This window comes from Notechis scutatus, chromosome Z (genome assembly GCF_049901735.1).
Source record: "Notechis scutatus isolate UNSWTSFEM ecotype Mainland chromosome Z, rNotScu1.2, whole genome shotgun sequence".
Lineage (NCBI taxonomy): Eukaryota > Metazoa > Chordata > Lepidosauria > Squamata > Elapidae > Notechis > Notechis scutatus.
In genome coordinates this window covers 28,043,489-28,065,392 of record NC_142025.1, presented here as the reverse complement: position 1 = coordinate 28,065,392, position 21,904 = coordinate 28,043,489, and the positions used below count along the sequence as shown (strand labels likewise).

Here is a 21,904-nt window from a genome sequence, read left to right as displayed (position 1 = left end):
TATTGATCCTTAGTTTGCATACCAACATAAAATGTTAGTTATAATGAAGTTAATATCTCAGCATATATCGTGGACTAAGAGTGATATGCCATTGTGATCAGCCAAACTATATTATAAAGAGTGATATACAGGTAGTCCTCAACTTATGACCACAATTGGGACCAAATTGTATGTTGCTAGTTGAGACATTTGTTAAGTGAGTTTTGCTCTATTTTATGACTTTTCTTGCCACATTTGTTAAGTGAATCACTGCAGCTGTTAAATTAGTAACCTGGTTGTTAGGTGAATCTGGCTTCCCCATTGACTTTGCTTGTTAGAAGGTTTGCAGAAGGAGATCATGTGACCTTGAGGCAGTGCAACCGTCATAAATGTGAGTCAGTTGTCAAGCCTCTGAATGTAAATCATGTGACCATGAACAGTCATGAGTGTGAAAAATGGTCCGAAGTCACTTTTTCAGTGCCATTGTAATTTTGTATGGTCACTAAGTCAACTGATGTAAGTTGAGGACCACCTGTAGTCTCTTTCTCAAGAAACCAAAAGGAACATAATGTATTTACAACAACATTAGATATAAGCTATGAACCAGATAAAGTTGGTTGGTAAAGATGCCTTGAAATTTTCTATAGAAAATGTTTGTTAGAAATTATTTCTCCTTAGAGCCATAACATTTCTGAATTTTATACCAGGTTTTCACAACTCCTCTCCTTTCTATTTCTTCTTTAAGGGAGTTAATAATTTTGTGCAATACAAATTTAGTCACCTCCCATCAAAAGAGAGACAAACCATAGTAGAATTGGCTAAAATGTTTCTCAATCGCATCAATTACTGGCACTTGGAAACACCTTCCCAGTGGCGACTGAGGTCACCTAATGATGACATTGCTGGCTATAAAATAAACTACACAAGGTAACGTGTGTATGTGTATTAGGTTTTCATTGTATCTTGAAATAGTTCATAGTAGATAACAGGTGGCATGATATGATTCCTTCCCATATCATGTCTTGCAGAAGGTAAACATACTAGAATAAAAATGACTATGCTTTTAGATGGTGGCTTTGGAATGACCAAACTGTGCAATGTTAATGTTAATAATAGAACTCGTATATTCAGTTGTAGTCTAACTCTGACAAACAGCAATAGATAAATGACAGTGTTCATAGGATACTACTCCATTTCTGCCACCTAAAGATGTAAATTTTAGCGAAGCCAGAAAGTCAAGTGGCATATGCTTCATCCAGTGGCAGTTAGCAGTGATTTATTTCTCACATTTAAATAACTGCCCATCTCAATACATGACTTTGGGCGTCTCAGAAAAAGTTAAAAACAATATAAGAAAACAGAACAACAATTTTAAACAATATAAAACTACCATATTTTTCCTTGTATAAGATTATACTTTTTCTTAAAAATATTTACCTAAAAATGGAGGGGCATCTTATACACGGAGGTGGGGTGTGGGGTGGAGGGGGCTGAGAGGATGCGAAATTGCCTATAGCTTATCTCTGCAAACTAGCCTCACAAGCAAAACTTCCGATTGCTTAAAATATTGATTTCTGGATTTGGGGTAAGACAAGGGGGTGGCATTCCCTCCCCCCTTTTTTTTAGCTGAGGTGAACATATCCACAATTAATACTGCCCAACATAGGCTCTACCTTGGTTTTGGTTCTCCATGGGCTTTAGTTTGAAGTTTTCTCCATGAAAACTTTAGAATCAAGTTTTCAGTGCTGGCATAATTGGATTGGAACCACTCTGATCTCCAGCAGAACGATGTTCGACATGATACAAAAAATGAGGAGGGTCTGATGAGATCCAGACCTTGCTCCTTCTGCTGGACCTGTTGGAATATATAAATGTAGTTGGAAAGAGGTAGTCTCTCAGAAAATCCAATCCCATATCATGAAGAATTTTATAGATCACTAGTACCTTTGGACCAATGGAATAGAATTGTAACATCTGCTGATTGATGAGCACATATAACTGTTTGTGCAGTTTTGCCCCCTGCTGAAGTTCCTGAATACTCTTAAAAGTAGTGCTCCATATAAACATATTGCAGTCATCCATACTAGAAGTGACCAAGTCTTGAGTGACAGTGAGCAGGGCCTACCAGTCCAGGAAGGGGTACAACTGGCACACAATACATGGCTAAGCAAAAACTTTTCTGATTACAGCTGCCTTAGCTCCACAAGGACATCTAAACTGTGCACAAGTACCATCCCATCCAAAAGAAGAGATAGAAAGTCCCCAACATCCAAAGGCACCCAGTTTTGCTTGGGTTTAGCTGAAGCCTGTTGTTCTCCATCCATAACCCTACAGATCTCAGACATCGTGTCAGGACCTCCACAGTAGCACTTAATTTGAGATGTAAAGCTGGTTATCTGATGGTACTTCACCCTACTGATGGTACTTCATCCTGTGCCATTGGATAACCTCAACTAATGGCTTCATGTAGATGTTAAACAGGAGCAGACAAAGTACCAAATCCTGTGGCACCTCACAAAACAAGAGCCACTGACTGGGTCCAACTCTATAAGATAAGAAAACCGATGCTGCTCACTTATAAATCCTGGAGTTGATCCAGAAGTATACCATGGTCAATTATATCAAAGCCACCAAAAGATTCAGGAAGAATAAAGATAAATGTTTGGCCAATACTGTTTCAGTCCCAAAATGAGGCTTTTAAACCCTGACAAAGTGGTCTAGAATAGATAATGTTTCCTGTGAAATCCTCATAAGTTGCTGGGTAACCACCACATAAAATGGGTAGATTGGAAATTGTATGGAAATTGTCCAGAACTGTTGGATGGATTAATGAGAAGGGGCACATCACCAGCTCTTTAAAAGGATTTAACCCTCTCAAAGAATAATTTATAACTGACATCATCCAACCACACATAATCTCCCAGAAAAACTTAGCAAGCCAGGATGGGCATGGATTTAATATATAGGTGGCCAACCTTACAGTCATGAGTCCACTTCCACTGGTCCAACAGGTTTAAACTCCTTCTAGGTAATAGAGCAAGACTGTTTCCTATCATGTCTACTGGATTTGCACAGAAGTGTAAATCAGCAGATCTGAGCAATATTTTTGACAGATCACCAGCAAGTCCTATAGTACAGGGGTCCCCAACCGCCGGTCCGCGGACCGGTACTGGGCCGCGGAACAAGCCTTACCGGGCCGCTGGTTGCTGGGCGCCGCCATCTTTTTTAAAAAGCGCTTCCGGTGAGCTTTTCCGGTAGAAAGCTCACCGGAAGCGCTTCGTCATAAAAGATGGCGGCGCTAGGCTCGTGAGCTTTTCCGGTAGAAAGCCATTTCTACCCGAAAAAGCTCACCGGGCGTTGGCGCCGCTTATCTTTTTGACGAAGAGCGCTTCCAGTGACGCCACCGGAAGCGCCTTTTCGCATAAAAGATGGCGGCGCCCAGTTGACGCCGGTACTGGCCGCGGCGCCCAGCTGATGCCGGAACCGGGTCGCAAGGCCGAAAAGGTTGGGGATCCCTGCTATAGTAGACTTCTGAGCCCATTCAACCAAGAGAGCTCAAAAGACTCCAAAACAAGGCTGCCAGGCAGCTATATACAGATGCAATAAGAGAAATACTGATACTTTACTGTCCTTACTGCCATGAGGTAGGCCTTAATAATGATTTTAACACATATTTAATCAAAATTCATTCCTCAATACCCTCCAAAAAATTCTAGGTTTGCCTTCATCTGTCTCCCTCAACTTTTTGGTAAATCAAGGAGAATGTCAGGATTCATAGTAGGAAAGAGGCCATAGGAATCAGATCCATGCCCCCCACATTCCAGGAGGCAACCAGGGTCTCAGTTGGATTATGCAACAAACTCTCAGGACCAATCTCAAGCTCTGAAACCCAAATGGCACCTTGGTTGGTTGGGCCAGCCACTGTGCCAGTGAACTCCATGGGATTCCACCAAGGACAGCAGGGAACAAGATAGATTTTCTCCATATCCAGATCATACTGTCACACTGACAGCAAAACCAGATTAGACCTATCACTCCTTTCACATGTTTTGTCCTGGATTACATGGGGTAGGCCCATGGTTATCATGGTATCCATGAATTCCCACGTGGTCTCTCACTCCAATTCCAGAAAAGACAGATTAAGTTTCCAGGATCATAAACCTGGGAAACTCCACTGCCAGCCCAGTTATGGAATCAAGAACCCAGGCAACCAGGTTGCTACATATCAAGGAGGCTAGTACAGAAGTAAGAGTCCTAAATGATTTCTAGAGGTCAATCTAAGGAACAGGTAAACTGGGGAAGCACTGTTAAAAGCCATCAAAGACTCTTGGATTATACTTAGCACTTTTTCCATTCCTGACCTAAGGTTTTGGCTGATTTCTGTACCTAAAACACAGCTGGGCAAAGCCACAAGATGGGCACCTGCCCTCTAAGCACAGCCCAATCCTCACAACACATTCTAGATGAACCCTCTCATCTGCAGTCAAATCACAGATGACTTTGCATTAAACAGCAGCAGTCAAAAGCCCAGGCATCTGAATGCCTGCTGACTGCAAAATAGGGTAGAGCACAAAGGGCCAGAAACCAGGCCCAGAATACCACCCCCCGCCATCTTCTACCATATCTCCCCTACTCATCATCAATGAAATGTTGTCACCCACCTCTACCCCCCCCACCCCACCCAAAGGCCTTTCCTCACTCATTCTGGATGGCTGGTCCCAAAAGTAAAATACATCCTCACACCATCACTCATATAAACACATGATCTTGGAGCACTTTAGCTCACACTTTCGGCTTTCCCATATTCCTAATGACCCCTCTTTCCAAAAACCATTTCCCATCAGGCACCCCCCAGCCAGATTCCTTTCACAATCCTGGCATGGAATCTAGTTTGTAATCTATTTACAATCTGGTTCATCCAGGACCATGATAGCGAACCTATGCCACGTGTGCTGGAAGTGACACACAAAGCCATCTCTCCGGGCATGCCAGCTGTCGTCCATTGCTCTTCTGCGTGCCAGCCAGTTGGTTTTCACATGTGTGGGAGTGCCGGAAACTGGAAGAGCAGCTCCCTAGAACACATGCGTGCCGCCGGCCAGCTGGTCTTCATGCACACACATTAGAAACTGGAACACCAGGTGGCCGGCATGCATGTTAGCACTGGGAAGCTAAGTTTCCAGTTTCGGCACTTCTGCACGTGCACGTCTTCTGGGTTCCAGCACGCACATCCGTGCTCCTGTTTCAGCACTGAGTGCTGAAAAGGTTAGCCACCATGGATCCTAGAAAATCTAGGCTGTACAATTCTGCTGAATATAGATGTGTTCTGTAGTTCTGTTAGTTACAATCTACAAAATAATTATATGATATAAAATGCTTGTTTAGAAATTTCAGTAATTCATTCTGTAAAGTAAACAGTTATTAAGTGAGTTTGATTGAAATACATTGCATAGTAATTTGGGTTAATTGAGTTTGTATTTTATTTTTTCCTTTGTAGGTGGTTGTGTTACTGCAATGTCCCCCAGTTTTGTGACAGTCTACCTCAATATGAAACCACACAAATTTTTGGGAGAACATTGCTGCGCTCTGTTTTTACCGTTATGAGACGGCAACTTCTTGAACATGCAAGACAGGAAAAAGACAAACTTCCTCTTGAGAAACGAACACTAATCCTAACACATTTTCCCAAGTAATTTTTAAACAGTTATCAACTTTCTGATTAGTTTGAAAACTACATATTCCTCTTTTAGAGGGTTACAAGGTTTGGGCTGCAAAATTCCAGATAACCACTGGATAAAGAAATTTTTTTTGATTATCATTTAGTGCAGTCCAGAGTTTTGCAGTCCGGATATGGTAGCTTTGCTCTTTCAGTGTGATCATGACCTGTTATTGTAATAGTCTCTCCTTACTGTAAAGCTGAAAGGAAATATACCATAATTATTTATCATGGAGAGCAATATCAAGAGAAACTGCAATTAACAAAGTGTACAATAATTCTGGAAGAATGGTTTCTGTTAAAGACTTCTGGAATCGTTCTGTAGTGATTTAACTCTTTGTTCCTGATAATTCTAAGCCATAATGTGGTTGCTTCATTTTGACTTAACATACTGTTTGAACTCTTGTGGATTATTCAGTAAGGGTTGGTTTACTATGATGTGTAAATTTTATCATAAAGTAAGATCCACAAATAGTTATATATTTTTACAAAAGGGTTTTAAAGCTCTTGCTTCCTATATTAGATTTGAAACACTGGAAATCTGTTTCTCTTGATATTGACAGAAGCTATCAGATGAACTCCATATCTGTAAATCAATACTGTGGATTCAGTGTTTCTAAATGCAAATTTTCATAATTGGGGGTGGCGGGGGAGAGAAGCTGTTCAGTTGACAAATGGACCATAAAAAGCAAGATCAAAGAAACACCATCATGATTTAAGGACACACACACACACACCCTTTGTACATTCATGTGAAGTTCCCTCCCACCCTATAGCATAACATAATGCCATTCAGTATCTGGATTATAGCTCTGCATTTGCCTAGGGTTTACTGTGATTCACTTCAGTGGTACTTGAATAAATATGTACAGAACAGCAGAGCATTTAGGAAGGTTTGTTGTTTTATCAGGTGAAAACTGCTCTAGATAAAAAGCTCAACATAAACCATCTAGGTTAAGATTATTCTTGCTGAAAATTTATGTCAGAATATTTTATATATAAATATATAAATGAATATAGCAGAAAAATTATCTTTTGTTGGGAATAATGTAGGTGCCTCTACTGGCCTACCTATATATGAAGAATGTTAGTCTTCCCAAAACTTCTATCAATCAGTAGATCAATTATAATTTCATCTGGATTCAAATAATGAAAAACAGTTTAAAAATCCTTAATGTGCCTAAAATATTTATATCCAATGATACAAATTGGTTTGGATTGGGATCCTGTATTTTTGCATTTCAACGAAATACTTCCTAATTGCAAAATTTAGTTTTTGAAAATGTCATTCAGAATGTGACTATTTCCATAATGTAGCATTCTATTCACAAAGCATCTTAAAAGCCACCAAGCAAACTCTGGAAAAATTGTAATTTCCATAAGTCAAAGGCTTCAAATAATAAAAATGTGTAAATATTAATATAGATTTTAGGGAAAAAAAATAGCACAAAATGGTTTATTTAGGTTTGCTGCCCTGCTCTTAAAATTAACAGGGAAGCAAGTTTTGGACACAATATAAGTACTAGATCTGGGCTGCAAAAAAACCAGACAACAAAGAGATACAGAAAATTTATGTAATAACAACCCCCCCCCCACCTCCAGACTAAACGTCAGGTTGACTGTGACAAATCATAACAATAATTTATTAAATTTACATGTCGCCTAACTCTTAGCAGCATGAGCAGTTGCAATATTATGATGAGGTTTAAGCATGTATATTGTTTTCTGATGAGTATGTTGAAAAATGAACATGCAAGCATGGAACAGTCAGATAATTAGCCACCTGTTGTGGAAGAAAGCAGCAGGTTAAGTCACCTGACCTAGAAACTGAAGGCTGGTCATTAGATTTACCCGGTTCTACAAGCAGTTTGTCAGTGAAATAGTAATATGTCCAGGAAGAATCACTATTGAGGATTGTGGTGTGATTGTGATGTGATGTGTCTACTTCTCCCTACTGCTTTAGTTTCTTGGATGATTGCTTTCTTGTTCTGAATGCTTGGAATGTACCACCTTGAAATTAATCCTGAGAAAGAACAGTGGCCAATTAAGCTACTACCTGATTCAACTTCTTTTTCTTACATATACGTAGATAGTGGTGGTCATTCCATGTATCTATAGGATTTTAGAAAGTATCTCAAATATCAAAAGCCATCTTAATTATTAATTTCTTACAACACATGGAACAGTTTTATTTTTTTAAAATAATAGGCACAATAATATAAGCTATGATTGCAATTTGCAGCAGATGCCTCCCATTTGTCATCTAAAGCATTTGTTTCCGCGAGAAACAATCAGATATTGCAGGATAGGCTCAATAGAAAAAAGTTTCTTTAGCTTTTCAAAAGCTTTCTGAGCCAGTGTATCCCAAATAAATACTGTAATGTTTCCTTATGCAGTAGATTAAAGGGCTCTGAACTTAGCAAAACTTGGAACGAAGGAAGAATAATAGTTTACAAAACCCATTAGCCTCTGAACGCTCTTGACTTTCTGGGGCAGTTGCCAGGTTTAATAACTTGTATTTTGTTAGGCTCCATCTGTATCTGTGTTGGTGACATGCAGTATCCCCCAAAATCTGATGTGCTTCAAATTCACATTTTTATGATGTAACACAGGAGTGATGTACTTGGAGATGCTATAAGACTACTCATACAATATGAGTTTCATATTGTTTAGAAAAAGATAAATGGATTAGAATGTTATCAAGACAATGTTTAATAGTCCTGGCAAATATAATTCTTCAGATGTTGGAAGACAACAGGCACACAGCATTGCCTAGCCCAGGGATTGCCAACCTTTTAGACCTAAGGGACCACCAAATGCATACTTTTAAATCCACAGAATCACTAATATGAATTTTTTAAAAAAAGATATTTAATATATATTTTTATTTTTTATATTAAATATAAATGTACTATTTAAAAAAATAATTTTAATATATAAATATAGATATTTAAATATAAAAAGGCTTATTTAATTATATATATATACATATACATCATATACATATACATCATATACATATACATACATTACATACATTACATACATACATACATTACATACATACATACATACATACATACATACATACATACATACATACATACATACATACATACATATATATATATATATATATATATATATATATATATATATATATATATATATATATATATATATTCTGTCTCACCTGTGGCCATGAGGTGAGAGTCCAAATGTCCAAAGGAAAAAAACACAAACAGACAATATCAGGAACAACAGAGTTAACTTTCCTTTGGCTAAATTCGTCGCTGGCAGTTTTCCCAGAAGCTGTCAGCAAATTCAGTTAACGAGCAGAACTATAAATCAGAGCCGAACGGCAAACAGAAAACTTTTTCCAAACTGCAAATGCAAATAACAAAGTTTGACCCGAACGGGATTCCAAGCTAACACGCCTCCTTATATTTCCTGAGGGGCGTGTCTAGTCTCTTTCCTCAGTCCCTGATTTGACGTCTCCTTCCAGTTTGTGCTTGACGTTTCTGCTTACGTCTGTTCCTTGCATCAAACCAAGATTCTTCGGTTTGATCTTCATTCAAGGACTCTGGCACGTTCTCCTGATTATCTGCCGACACAGGTGTAACTTATGAGGAAGGTCCTGGAGAGGATGAGGATTCCGAAACTTCCAGCAAAGCACCTCCTGCCTCTTGCCTCCATGCATCGAGGAGGTTGAGTGGCCGCCAGCGATGCCCTCAAGGGAAGATGTTGCAAGGGGGAGGCTTGCCCCCAGAAGCTTCTCTTCCTCCTCGCCAGAAGCGCTCACGCACAAAGCGCTCACCGCCCCTCTGGCCCCTGACAAGCCACCTCCTTCCTGCTGAGCATGTGAGCGTTTTTGGCGAGGAGGAAGAGAAGCTCCTGAGGGCAGGGACGTGGGAGATCATGACATCAGAGCTCTTCCCGGGTGTTTCCTGGTCTGCGAGGGGAGGGCGTGATCTCCTGCACACCTCCCAGGAGCTTCTCTTCCTCCTCACCAGAAGCTCTCACACGCAAAGCGCTCACTGCCCCTCTGGCCCCTGACAAGCCCTCTCCTTCCGCTGAGCATTTGAGCACTTCTGGTGAGGGGGTTGAGCCTCCCCCTCGCAACATCTTCACCTGAGGGCAGCTGCTTCCTGCGGCTCAGGAGGTCCGCGCTCTTCCCACTGCTGCTCGGCCTCGATGCACTGTGGCAGGAGGCAGCAGCCATGACATGGGAGACTGCAGGATTTCCCCGCCTCCCCGCAGCCCATCAAAATTTTCTCACGGCCCACCAAAATTTTCTCACGGCCCATCAGTGGGCTGCAGCCCACATGTTGGTGACCGCTGGCCTAGACAGCATCACTTAAAAGTGATTAAAAGTGATTATGTGGGGTGTGGAAATAAAATTTCCATTCATCACCATCTTGGATGTGAAGTAAATTATAAGCATCACTAGGTTGAACTTAGAATAGATACATATCTTTTGCAAATGCTCCAAAAGTTCAGTGATTGAGACAGAGAATATCTATTATAGATGGAGCTCTGGTTGACAGCCTGGATATTGTTGCAATTTTACAGTTTCCATAATTTATGTTTTTACAAACAGAATACCAGCTGGAGCTGATGCAATAGGGGAGTGGATGAATTTTGTTAAGGTTATTGTTTATAAAATCATAAAAGCCCCAATTCCAACTAGATCCGCTTACTTGGGCAGTGATCAGGTCAGTGGGGCAATTATAAGGCCAATTAGATGGTAGCTTATCATCCTCTTGCTTGCTGAAATCATTATAAGCAGTGTTGCAAAAAATTTTGTGCAGGATGTGTAGTTGGTATATGTTCCACATAATTAAAGAAGCTGAAATTTAGACTTGCCTGTGGTCAGAGGTCATAAATTTGTACCCAGTCAAAGAAACAGAGAAAATATATGAAGTTTTACCAAGTCCATTTCAATTTACTCTAACCCATGCTCCAGGACCAGAAAACACTGGCCTGACAGTGAATTCACTGGAAAGGGAGCTGTACTGAACCTTGGGGAATCTTATAGGTGAAGTACTGTCCAAGAATTACGTATGGCTCCTGAATTCCTTGTGCTCTGAGATCATAAGAGTGGAAAATTAAAATTTAGATTATCACTAATACTACCACATGTTTTCTGGGTATGGTTCAAGAGCTGAGGCTGCATAGAAGTGCTTGTAATCTTGGTTTAGGAATCTGTCTAAATTGGAGCCATCCATTTATCTGGTACAGAAGAATGTAGAGGTTTTTTTGGGGGGGGTGGGTTGGATATGTACTGTAATCACAGTACAATATTTATCATTTGCCTTGACTTTAATTGGCAGTTGAGATCTGGCCCAACTGATGTCTTAGGCATTTGGAGTTAGAAGCCATTTTATATTTGGTAAGAAACTGGATGGAAATGTGCTTTTTGTTAGTCTAGATGCTCATGAAATTATAAGCACATATGACTTAAATCTTGCAAAATGTAAGCCCATTCTATTCTATTTTACCTTATCTAGGATGCCACCAGCCCTTCTGCACTAGGTCCATCCTTATTTTACTCCAGTTTTTGTGCCAAGAACCTGAATCAGTCACATGCTCAGCCACTGAAGTGACCTCTAGTAACAATTGTCTAATGTTATGACTTGCCAGAGTAGATTTAGTAGGATTTTTCAAACATGAACATGAACTATCTGATACACTCACTATAAAGGGAGTAGCCTATTTAGCAGTTGAGCCAAAAACAGATTGATAATGAACCTGACTTTATAATTTAAATAGAAATATTCAAGATAAGAAACCACATTTTGTTTCCCAAAGCAGGAACCTAGCAGAGAGCACAATCAAATTTCTCTGGTGTTAAGACAGGATATTTAGGACATGGTATTTCCATCTGTATTGGCAAACGTGTCAGCTGAACTTTCAGTTACTCATTTTTAGCTAGCAGTTGTTCCATAACATTGTCTACAGTTAAGGTACTTCTTATGTGAGTTTGGCAAATACTCAGTCCTGTGCCAACAATTATAAATACAGGAGGTCATCCTTGTATCAGAGTTCTTTATGACAGCTATAAATCTTATCACAATGCAAAAATGTAAATGTTCATGAAAAACAAGATTACTTCAGAAGCGAAGGCTTCATGTCCAAGATTCAAATTTGGGAACAGTTTTGTACCAATCCCAAAATCAGAAATAGTACATTCAAGAACTCGTATTCAGAGTTGGAAAGTTGTTTGCTAACAGAAATTTGACTCCCAAGCCCTTATTTTAAAGCACTGATTTTGGATGTACCTGTTTTCCTGAATCACCTTTTTTCTTTAGATGAGCCTCACAGAACATCTCTTTTACTCAGTTGATCTTTCTGTATATTAGTGCTTAGGATCATTTTCTGCTCAGAAAAAGTCAGCTAATTTAGCTTGTTAAGTTTTATAATAGATGTCAGACTTGCAGATTTATTTTCCAATCATTTCTGTTCCGTAGTCTTGGCTACAGTTACCTGAGAACTGACTGGCTCCTGATTGCAGAGTCAGAATCTGTCTTCTACTTCAGAATCTGACTCATCAAATGGATCTAAGATAACTTGGTGTAGCCAACTCACCATGGCCTAATTGCTATGTGACAATTCAATGCTGCACAATTCAATTAATCATTTCATTGAGTTACTTTTAAGTATTGGTGACTACCTTTTCATCAAAATTATTGTAACTCTTGTATTTCTGGATTGACTTTCTTTTATTATTATTGGTCCAGGAGTGGGATCCGACAGAGTTAACTATCGGTTTGGTGATTTATGAGGTTTGGTGATTTACGATGTGCTTCCTTGCACGCTGCGCGCCAGCACGCTGCGTGCAGAGAAGCAGCCTTTGAAAAAGGACTTTTTTCCTGCTTTTTAAACTGCAGCTGTGCCTCGTGCGGCAGCTGAAGTTGAAAAAGCAGGAAATAAAGGTCAGGTAAGAGCCCGAGCGGGCGGGTGGGCAAAAACATCAGCAGACATAGAACCGGTTCTATGTCTGCTGCTCTTCAGAGCTACTGGTTCTACAGAGGTGGACAGAACCGGTAGCTTCAGTTCCCAAAATTCCCAACTAACATGGCCATCAGAACCAGTATTTCTGAAAAACATGAGGTTGGAGAAAAGCTAAGCTGTTAACATGATTAATGAGGGTGCTACGTAGTTAGTTTTAATAAGCAGTTAGTCATATTTCTCATGTAACATAAAATCTAATACCTTTTCCTTGGAACCATAGCTTATATCAAACATTGTCCAAATTTGATTTATGTGTATTTGTCTTTTTTTCCTTGAGCTGACAGGGTCACATATTCAAGGTGAAATAAAAAAGTAGATATCCTGGAACAACAGTCCTTAATATAATGAGCCATTTTGAGGATTTGTGCAAAAAAAAAAAAAGTAGCATCTCCTTATATAGGCTTATTTAAAGCTTATCAATTGAATTCAGTTGATTTTCTTCCAAGGAGAGTGCTTTAACACTATCAGCCTCACATTATAAAGTTAAGCACATGTAATTAAAATTAAATCCCAAGATGATCAATAGATCACTCCCTTGTCTGTAGGACTGCGGTCATATAATTAAATTTCATAGTTTTGTTAACTCAAAAAAGGTTGCATTATGTCTTAGCAGATTTAATTCCTAGAATAAAATACATAGCTAATATACTATAGCTGGAATGATAATTGTTGTGGATATTAATAATAATGATTCTAGTTATATGGGAGCTTTTGAGTAGAAAGCATCTTTTTTTGCATCAGCTCAATGTAAGAAGAAAAATACATATTCATTTAATATATGGGTTGAACCATTACATATTTGTAAAATTTATTCTTTCAGTGATTAATGTTATTACTCTGGGACTCCTTTAAGTAAACTGCCTGGCTATATTGGTGGAACTGCCATTTAGAATTTTGGGTGGATTCTTATTTTTCAAAACAGTCTTCAACAGACAGCAAGGAATGAATGTAACAGGCATGCTTTAATGAGTTTCAAGGTGCAATATCACTTTAAAAAGTTGAAAGTTATAAATACCAGTTTAACAGTCAGAAGAGTAATCAGCATCACTTTACCAGGGAAAAGTGATGCCAAAGGAAGTTTAAGCAGTCTCCAAAATGGTTCTCTTACCTGTTGTGATGTGTGATATCAGCAACTATTTGTTTTCAGAACTTGTTAAGATTAGAAAACCAAAACCAAACTTTTAGGATGAGTGTCCATTGTTTGTTTATTTCATTTCAAGTGGTTTCATTTTTGGTTTTCTATTTCTTTACTGGTATAATTCCCTTGGGAAGTTATTCTGGATTATTTGATGTTGATTAATTTCTCTAAGCCATCTTGTTGCATTCTTGTAGATAAAAATGCATGGTTATTTTAAAAAATACTTACATATAAAATAACATTAAGCCATTTGATAATTTTGGCTAGAAAATTGTAGTTGCACTTTATTTCTCTAACTCCTTTGTCTCAAACTAAAATCCATTAAACTCTAAGTAAATATTTAAGGAATAAAATATAGTTTTCATAGATATACAACAACAGTTTTTAAACAATGTCTTTCAGGAAAACAAATATCCTTAAAATTTAGAAGGATTTTTTTATATATAAAAGCAAAATCTAATATTCTGCTGAGTTCTATTAGGATTGCTTTGCTGCCACCTAGTGTTCCTCTGCATTACAAATATATAGCCATAACTTCCATTCATTTCTGTGAAAAATAACCATATTCCCCACCCAGGTCATTAGCCTCTTAGGCCACCACGTTCTAATCAGGAGTTGCTTATAATATTTAGAAGAAGACAAGACTTCTAAAGTAGAATTGATATAAGTACTATACTTCTAATTCATCTCTTGTCTGGGGCCTCTGAATACATACATAATGCTTGCTTGCTTGCATGCTTGCTTGCTTGCTTAGTAGTTAAGATGCTAGACTAGAAGCAAGGAACCCAAGTTCTAATCCTTTTCTTAGGCATGGAGGCCAGATGGTGATTTTGACCAATCACTTAATCCTAGAGTGAGATGACAAAAAACATAGGCCACAAACTTCAGCAAAGACATCTTCATCTGACATTAGATTTGTTTGGGCTGATAATGTATCTTCACATTGATTATCATGCCTATCATGACAAGCATCACAGCAGAATGTGGGAGGTTATATTTATATCTATATCTATATCTACATACTATACATTTATATCTATCTAATCTGTCTATCTTATCTATCTGCTATATGCATAAACATACACATATATGTATGTGTATGTACATAAATATGTACATATATTCATATGTACATATACACACATACTGTACACACACACACACACACACACACACACACACACACACACACATTTATAACTTCCTTGTAGGGTCTGCATTACTTAGGGAAGTTTATAACAAGTAAAAATAGTAAGTTAGGCTGATCTGTCTACTGTTTATATATAGCTGTCATGTAATTCCGATCTCACATTTGAAAGAATACCCATATCTTTGTAATCATCATTAGCAAACCAGATAATTTATTAAAATATTATAAATATCTCACCGTGAATAGCTGCATGTGGTCAGAATAGAAGAACAAGTGAATCAACAGTTTATTAGTAATCGTAAAAAATAAAATAAAAAATTGTAAAAGTAACAATTTATAGTAATCTTTAAAATGATTAGATACTAATACTAATAAAATGATTCTACTATTTTAATACATTGAAGTACTTCAGAGGAATAAACCCAAACAAATACTTGCTCTTCCATGTTTTTCACTTTTAAGAAAAAAATTAGCTATTTTGACTATACCATTTATGTTATAGAAGATATATCTGGTTTGTTATATTTTTCTTTAATTTTCTCTATAATTGAAGAAGTTGTCTTGGTAGATTACACTATGTACATTGTTGAGGTAATTCCCCATTAGGAGAATGAGAGCATACAGGGAGACATAGTGAGAGTAGTGAAGAATAATACACACACAGCACACAGATACACTGTACAGTTAATGTAGGTTTTTACTTCCAATAAATGTTCAGGGATAATCCAAATATCAAAGTCCAGTATCAAAAACAGTTCAGTAACAGACTTACATCAATGATCAGTAACAGTCATTTAGGAGGAACGGCAACACTCTCCAACAGAAGAAACTGAGACTCACTGAGACTCTATTCTGAGACTAAAAAAACCAGGTTTCTGGCTCCATCTTATGGCCGTTTGAGAAACCATACCCAATTACAGTTTTTGCATTTTCTTAAAGATACAGTATTAAAATGTCGATCCTAGTTTATATATTTCCAACCCAAATAACTGTTTGGTGACTTACATTACTAACATCCTCCCCTTTGGGTAGGACAGTATATACAACCTTACATTCTAAGTCCATAATCTTCACAGCAAGCCTTATGCTTTATAGAGCCTTGGGTCTTTGTAAAATGATCTGCTATACTGTTTTCTGACATACAGTATTCCAGCTTAATCATTTTACTTTGTACACATTGTCTCACATTTAAATATCTTAAATCTGTGTGTTTTGTTCTTGTTTTAACAGCAATATTTGAAGCCATCTGTATTGCTGATTGGTTGTCTTCGTAAATAACAATAGAATCTGTTACATCAATTCCCATGTCAATTAGTAAATGTTTATACAAAACTAAATCTGTACATAGTAAAGACAAACATGAGAATTCAGCCTCCATTGTTGACAAACTTAGATGTTTCTGTCTAATAGATCTCCATCCAATCAACACCTTTCCCAATAATACTACAGTACCCGATGTAGATTTTCATGTATTTATGTCTGTAGCAAAACTTGCATCAGCATATGCAGTTAAACTCAGTTCATCTTTAGGCTCCAAATACAATGCATGATGCATTGTTTGTTTCAGATATTTTAACACATGTTTAGCAGCTTGCCAGTGCCTTTCAGTTGGCTCAGCATTAAATCTCGTTAATTGGTTAACACTGTATGCTATATCTGGCCTTGACTAATTACTAAGATAAACTACCAATCAAGGACTGATAAATATTCTTATCAAAAATAGGACTTTGAACATCACTATGGCTAAACTCCTGACTCATTGGTGTCTTAGCTGGCTTACAAAGTTCCATTTTAAAACTTTTTAGTAATTGGTTAATTTTATCTGCCTGTGAGATCTTGTATCCTCCCCTAGTTCTATCTGTCTTTAAACCAAGATATTGTTTGATTTCTCCTAACTGTTTTATCTTAAATTTCTTCTCTAACAGTGGGATTATTTTAGTAGTTTCTTGTTCAGTTTTGGTGAATAATGCTATGTCATCAGTAAACAATAGCAACAATGAAATTATACCATTATTTTCCTTTTTAAACAAACATGGATCAGCCATGCCAGCAACAAAACCTATCCTAGTTAATTCTTTAACTATACACTGGTTCCACTCATATCCTGATTGCTTCAAGCCATAAAGACTCTTTTTCAATCTCCAGCAATCAGTTGTATAATCGTCTTTTATACCTAAAGGTTTCTTTAAATATATAGTGTGTTGCAACGGTGCATGCAGATATGTGGTCTCTACATCCAAATTATTTATAATGTATTTCTCCTTAGCTGCCCACACTAATGCTGCCCTTAATGTAGTAGCCTTCAGACTAGGTGCAAACACTTCATCGTAGTCATTTGCTGTCTGATTGAACCCTTGTGCTACTAACCTGGCTTTATGGGTAACAGTCCCATCCACACCTGTCTTAAACTTATAAATCCATTTACATCCTATGGCATGTTTACCTAGTGGTAATTTAACATTTTTGTATACCTCCAGTTTTTTAATGATTCCAGTTCCTTATCCATTGCTACCTGCCAAGCAGCCTGATCCTTAGCAGGACACAGTTTCAGTTCATTATAATTACTTGGAACTGTATTCACTTGGCATACAACACTAGCCTGATATGTGTCAGGTGGTCATGTTACTCGGGTTGAACATCTTGGTAATACAGGGCTTACTGGTGGACTCACCTGCGCCACCTGCTCCTGTTCTTCTACTTCCTCCTGTGCCTGTTCTACTACTTCCTCCTGTGCCTGTTCTTCCTCTTTAATGGCTATTCGTGGTTTACTTATTTCATCTTTAAGGACTATTTGGGTGTCAATAATAACATCATTGCTGGATTCCTGTTCCAGTTTATCCCACCCAACGTGCTCAAGAAATTTTGCACTAGCACTACAATAAACATGAGCTGTGCCTTGATCCCAAAATCTAAACGATCTATGGTTGGCCTCGTAACCTACGAAAAATAATTTCCTAGCTCTATGTTGCCCTTTCAGTCTTACTTTTGAGGGAATATGCACCCATGCTGGAGCTCCAAATGTGTGTAGGTAACTTAAATTTGGTTTTCTGCCATGCCAACAAGTGAATGGCAATTCACCAGTTCTTGTGTTAACTACATTGTTTAACACATGGTTGCTACACATTATGGCTTCACCCCACAGTGTTTCAGGCAAACCTGAGTCAGATAACATAGTGCGAGCCATGGCTTGTAATGTTTGCCCTCTTTGTTTTACAAACGAGTTATGTTGTGGTCTGTAAGGTGCAGAACGTTTATGCTCAGCACCAGCCAATTTCAACATTGTTTGGAATCTTGTTAACAAACTCAGTCCCATTATCAGTAACTAATGTAATTACTTTACTTTTCATTTTTCTCTTAGCAAACCTTAGCCAGTTAAAGAAATGTTGGAATGTTTCTGTTTTGTTTTTCATGAGATAGCAGAAACTGTATCGTGAGTAATGGTCCATAATACTCAAAATATAGCAGGCACCTCCTAAACTAGGTTTCTTAGGACCAATTATGTCAGCAAATACAACCTCTAAAGGTTCTTTGGTCTTAAAACCATTCAGTCTGTTTGCAGGAGTAACCTTGCTCTTCTCTTGGCTACAAGCATTACAGTTTAAATACTTGCTACAGGGTTTCAATTTTACTTCCTCTGACAATTCAACAGTTTGTTTGAGCATTTTGAAATTAATGTGCCCCAAACGTCTATGCAGTAAATGTATACATTCATCATGTGGCTTAACATTGTTATGAACTGAGTTAGCCATCTTCAGCTGATCATCATGTATTACATATAAATCATTCTCTAAATTAGCAGTAACACTTTTACCCTCTTTCTATATTATACATTTTTTCCCCTAAAGATTACTACATAACCAAGAATAACTAAAGCTCTTACTGATAACAAATTAAATTTCAGTTTAGGTACATATAACATAGTTAAATGTTCGTTTATACAAAAACAATATGCAGTACCTTCACCAGATGCATTCATCTTCCATCCATTTGCCAATGATACATGTTGTTTACTCGTAGACATCTTTATAAACCTCTATCTTTAGTAATTGCACTGCGATGCTGCACTATCAACAACCCACAAATCATGGTTTACAGTTGAATTGCTAGACATAGCTAAACTAACATTCTTCTTGGCCTTCTGGTGATTATTAGTATTCTGTCTTTTTCCTTTTTTACAGAATCTAGCTATATGCCCCCTAGCCCCGCAAGAAAAACATTTCCTAACGGTATAGGCAGTTGAACACAAATCCTTTTCTTGTGGTTGTTCCTTCCTCAGTTGGTCCCTATCCAGCCATCTTCTTGCTTCTTCTAACAACCTTCCGGTTATGTCAGTCAATGTTAGTTCATCTTTGGGCAGGACTTCCAGTGAAGATATATAATCATCATAACTTTCATCCAATGATGAAAGCTCTGAAAGCTCTTGATGCAGCTCTGAAAATATCAGTTCTTTTTCATGTAGCTCTTGAAAAGTTTTTTTCATGAAGTTTAAATGAGCTAACATATCTCCACCTTTCAGAAGACGTGCTCTAAACAGTTTACGTGTAAGATGTATGTGTGCATCTACACTGTCACGAACATAAATCCTCTTCAAATTCTCCCAACACCTAGCAGCAGACTCTTCTCCATGAATATGGACTAGCTGCTGATCACTCAGTGTTAGTCCAATTATACAAAGAGCTCGTGCATTGTTCTGTTTAAAGTCAGCAAGCTTCTTGGCATCGTCCTCATTTTCTGGATCCCAAGCATTTACATCCAGTGGATCTTGAACTACATTCCATAACCCTTCTCTACGCAGAAGTAGACTGCACTTCATAGACCAGGAAACATAGTTTGTTCCATCCAACCGGGTTATCAGTGATAGACATGTTGAAGTGACTTGTGCCATCTTTACCAGGATAGTAACCCACAATTAAACAGTAAATAGCTGTATGTATATAGTATTGTGCATTCACACTAACTCTCAGTTATCTGAGCCTGGTATGGCCTGGGCCCATAACCAGTGTTGAGGTAATTCCCCGTTAGGACAATGAGTGCATACAGGGAGACGTAGTGAGAGTAGTGAAGAATAATACACACACAGCACACAGATACACTGTACAGTTAATGTAGGTTTTTACTTCCAATAAACATTTAAGCAAAGTCCAAACAAGCAGTCCAAAGTCATTCACAGGTAAGGCAGTCAGTGTTCAGTTCAGGGATAATCCAAATATCAAAGTCCAGTATCAAAAACAGTTCAGTAATAGACTTACATCAACAATCAGTAACAGTCATTTAGGAGGAACGGCAACACTCTCCAACAGAAGAAACAGAGACTCACTGAGACTCTATTCTGAGACTAAACAACCCAGGTTTCTGGCTCCATCTTATGGCCGTTTGAGAAACTACACCCAATTACAGTTTTTGCATTTTCTTAAAGATACAGTATTAAAATGTCTATCCTAGTTTATATATTTCCAACCCAAATAACTGTTAGGCGACTTACATTCCTAACATACATTAATACTGCTTTGACTTCTGTGTTAAGGTTCCTGTCCATGTTGGAGGAAGAGGTATACAGTCAAAATTCTCCTATCTGGGATCCAGATTTCATAACTTCCACTTCTCGAAGCAGCCAACTAGGCATCCAAACAGGTAAATATTGTAATACAAAACAAGATCAGGACCAATAGATTCTGTGTTAACTTTATCCAGTTAATGGACAGTTTTGTGCCACTTATAAATGCATAAAGATTGTCTTCTAAGTTAATTTGAATAACATTTACACAGCCTTTACAATTATGGTTCTTCTGTTTTATTTATTAACTTTATATGCCTTCCCTCTCATTGTAAAGGAACTCTGCATGATTTATATGTATCAAAAGCAAAAGTACACAAAATTAAACATTAAAATTAACAGAGATTTAATAAAAAACAGGATACTATAGTTTGGATGCAGAATCTCTGTTTTTCTAGTCAGCTGACCACTTTCAACACTGAATGTCCCACCAGGACCAATCAGCAGAGCCACATTTTGAGGTTCTTACAGAAGGCAAAGAGAATAGGAGCCAGAATAGGACAACTTGCCATAGCCAACATAGCACGGCCAGGTCACTGCCACCAGTTCACCACTGCCAAGTCTCCCCTGCCAATTCACTGGCACCAAATTGTTGCAAGACAACTTCATATGGCCAATTTGCTGTGGGGACAACTTGCCATGGCGGCCATATGGAGAACCAAATGGATGGTTGAGCAAGCAGGTGAGGAAAGTGCAGAATGGTGGCAGGGGCCTTCCCATTTTCACATCTCCACTGCTGACCTGCTGAGCTCTGGGTCAAAAAAGCTGGGAACTGTGTTGTCTGTGGACGGGGCAGGTGGGAGGGAGGCAGTAGCTGTCAGTAGTAGAGACAGCCACAGCCACTGCCACACCAAGCTCTGGGATAAAGAGGCCAGCTTCAGTGGTGGTGGTGTGGTGTGTGAAAATATGATACCTCTGGCCACTGCTGCCTCCACACTTCTCAATCTGCCCACTGAATGCGAAGCCCCTGGCCCCCACCAATCTCTGCTCTGTCCACCTGCTTGCTCATCCACCCACCTGGGTCTCTTTCTGACCTCCTGCATGAGTTGTCCCCAGGATGAGTTGACCATATAGAATTTTCTTGCAGCAACTTAGTGGCCTTAAGCTGACTACTACAAATTGTCCTAGACCCATAGAGGTGTATCTTCTCTGGAAGGCTGCAGTGTTTCAGAGAATATCATGTTTTGCTGTAATTTTGTCCAGATGAAATCTGGTTAGAGCATCTTTGTTTAATAAGAAACAGGTAGGAAGTATCTAGTTAGATTTGTATTTAATATATTTCTATAGAAGCAGAGACACATTTAATTAAATTTATGCAATATCAACACAAGATAATATGTATAGCTCCATTCTGAA

At 38.2% G+C, this 21,904-nt stretch overlaps 1 protein-coding gene across 5 annotated transcripts in view; it reads left to right on the top strand.

Moving 5' to 3' along the window:
- KAT2B (lysine acetyltransferase 2B) overlaps nt 1-21,904 on the top strand; it is a 97,127-nt gene that overhangs the window by 38,317 nt on the left and 36,906 nt on the right. For all 5 annotated transcript variants that reach the window (XM_087945066.1, XM_026673556.2, XM_026673557.2 and 2 more), the window contains 3 exons: nt 725-906; nt 5,474-5,665; nt 20,519-20,625. In XM_087945066.1, coding sequence (XP_087801192.1) covers nt 725-906; nt 5,474-5,665; nt 20,519-20,625 — 481 coding nt within the window. The remainder of the gene's footprint in view (nt 1-724; nt 907-5,473; nt 5,666-20,518; nt 20,626-21,904) is intronic.